Genomic DNA, 2,919 nt, shown 5'->3' with positions numbered 1-2,919 from the left:
ATATATATATATATATATATATAACATATTTATATTACATATAATAGTAATTTTAAAATTGTAATAAAATGTAAAATCTTTACATTTTAAATAACAATTTGATGCTAGGACACTATTTGGGTGCTAAATTTGCCAGTAGTCATTAAATTATTGAAGCTGGCTCAGTCTTCTTCACTTTGCTGTGGCTTCTAGGTATCCCATTAGCTCCATCTTTACGCACCCCTCCCGAAATGACAATCTTGGATACAGCCCTGTCTACAGTACCCGCTAATATGTTCAGAATTTTTTTTCTCAACTTACAGTTACTCTGTCAGTCAAGTTTTGACCAAAAACAAAGCTTGACCCTGAACCGCTGACGCTCTTGGGGTTTTCGGTATTCTCTTCCGTGCTAATAACAGAAAAACAAAGAATAAAACAGGATAATGTGAAGATACGATGAATTCTCCTCTCTCTAAAGCCGGGCTCTTACCGTGCCCACCGGTCGTCGTGATTATATGAAGAACACAGCGCGACTACGCATGCGCAACGTATTGTTTTTAATGACGATTCGTTCAGACTGCCACCGACAATCAGTAGACGGTGTCGTGTCGTCCAGCGTTCACACGGAGCAGAGTTGGATTCGTCGTGAGACGGTTGTATGACCATCGCACGACCCAGTGACTACCTGGCTTAAGTCTCTAAATTTGTAATCTGTCAATTATTCAACTACTAGGTAGAAAGAGACAACATGAATCAATTTCCTCGTCAAAAAACACCATTAAACAAGTGATTAGGTTTTGAATCGACCCCTGATCATTTACCTGGAAGTCTACGGCTTCACTACTGTGCCACATAATGGTAATGTAGACTGGAGCAAATTAATTAATTATTATTTTATGTAAATCAGGGGTGGGCACAAAAAGTGAATTTTTTTTTTATTAATACAGAGGGCTGCACCCAAATTTTGATGGTTCCATTCAGCTTTAAAAAACTTCCATGCACTGCTTTTATACCAAATTCTTCTCAGTTTCAATATTACTTTTTATAGATAATCGGTGTTGGGCTGCACACAAAGGGTTTTTCTTGATTTGTTTTCACGGGTTGCAAGAAAGTCACTGTCCGGCTGCACTTTGCTAACCTGTGATGTAAATTATAATCATGTTTTACCTATTGTATATGCTTGTTTCTAAAGCCGAATAATATCAAAGCAAATAAAAAATAATCATTACAATATAATATTATTTATTTAAATACTACTATAATACTAATGAAAATTATGTTGATGAAGATCATGATTATACTTTTCCTTTTTTAAATTTTTATACCTGGTGACCCTTCCAGCTAAGTCAGGGTCAACAAACATTTAGGGGCCTGATTTAAAAAATCTGATGCATTAAGTCAATTTAAGAGGACTTGGGGCGTGGAGTAAATATAATCAATTATCGGACAAAGTGCTATCAGTCATTGGTCATCTGTCAAAACTTAGGACCAATTACCAACCTGATGAAACTACATTCACACTGTACTTGGCATGCCTGCCAAATGAAATGAAACTCAACACATTCCATTTCACAGAAATATTCCACTTAACACATTTTATAACACACTTAAATAGATCCCTGTCATTTAATTGGTGGAATTCGTTTCATGTGACATTGGTTTATATTTACTCCATTTCGTCACTCATCATGGAAATATATTTTCATCTGTGCATTTTCATTCTATCCTTTTTATGCCTATTGCATTGTGCCTAGGATACGATACGATTCCACTATCACAGCATAGCGCAGTATACAGTTAAACTTGCCTAAGTCGACTGTGCCTAAGTCAAATAATTTCTAAGTCGAATAATTTCTAAGTCGATCTTATTTTACATGCCAAATTGTTGTGTTTTCCATTAATTAACAATCTATAAGTCAAATTTTATCTAAGTCAAACAATATTTCAATGGCATTTTGGATTCGACTTAAGCAAGTTCAACTGTACTCAAAAATTTTAGGGACATTGTTTAATATAACCTCCAGAGTTCAGCAAACGCATTTACAAACCTTTCGTTACTTGTGTTTGGTGCAAACTGCAAGAAATAGTTCTCTGCTGCTGTCTGCTTTTGGTTCCCCTGATCTAGGATCCGTAGGGATGAGGGACTAAATTTCCCAAATACGCCAAATCCAGAATCTCTTGACGAGCCACTTGATAACTTAATGAAATAGTTCTTTTTAGTCTCTTCAGCATTTACTGCTGCTTCAGGAGAAGTGGTTGTCTCTACATTCTCTTTGTCATCAGGGTCTGGCGTAGACATTTCCTTGACTGGTGTCGCATCAGATTCTGAAGGTTCTGCCTTTTCAGAAGAATCGGTTGCCTCAACAGCAACTTTTTCTTGGCAGGCCTCTTTTATAAGACTGCATGTCACACTGTGACTTGATTCTATTGTTTCTCCCTTTGTACCTATAATAAGAAATCAGTGATCTGCGAAATTACACAGTAAGAAAAACACACCAGAAATGCACTGATTTTTGTCTGCTAGACAAATGCAACATCAAACATTAGTGTGAAGTACATTATAGTTTCGCTTGCAAAAGGAAGACAACTATTATTTTTGATCAGATGCTAAGCATACATAATCTGGCAAAGTCTGAACAAACAATATCTGAGTTATTTCCTATAAAACAAGTAACAATTACAAACAATTAAAATGACAACAGACCTAAAATCAGAGATAAAAATACACAAAATAAATATATCTGTCAAGAAATATGAAACTGTATATGGCTTAATCAATTTTTCCTATTTAATCTGCTGGATGAGGTGTACTGCCTACAAACCCCACTCCTCCAATCTTCTCTTTCTTTCTATCTTTAATCTCTCCTATCTACTTTATTGTTTTACTTCTTTGACCATTGCAACTTTCATTTGTATGATTTGATATGTTAATTTTTTCAT

General features: G+C 35.4%; 1 protein-coding gene across 1 annotated transcript; it reads right to left on the bottom strand.

Moving 5' to 3' along the window:
* Nucleotides 1-272: 272 nt before the first annotated feature.
* Nucleotides 273-2,424, bottom strand: LOC117120033 (the record flags this gene model as incomplete). Its single annotated transcript, XM_033265031.1, has 2 exons — nt 273-388; nt 2,028-2,424. Coding segments are annotated over 2 exons (494 nt in total), but the record flags the coding sequence as incomplete, so codon positions are not given.
* Between the last annotated feature and the right edge of the window lie 495 nt (nt 2,425-2,919).

This window comes from Anneissia japonica, unplaced genomic scaffold (genome assembly GCF_011630105.1).
Source record: "Anneissia japonica isolate Jap-2015-1 unplaced genomic scaffold, ASM1163010v1 scaffold12102_len2919_cov118, whole genome shotgun sequence".
NCBI classification, from domain to species: domain Eukaryota; kingdom Metazoa; phylum Echinodermata; class Crinoidea; order Comatulida; family Comatulidae; genus Anneissia; species Anneissia japonica.
The sequence above is the reverse complement of the archived record's forward strand: the minus strand, read 5'-3'. Positions and strand labels throughout refer to the sequence as shown.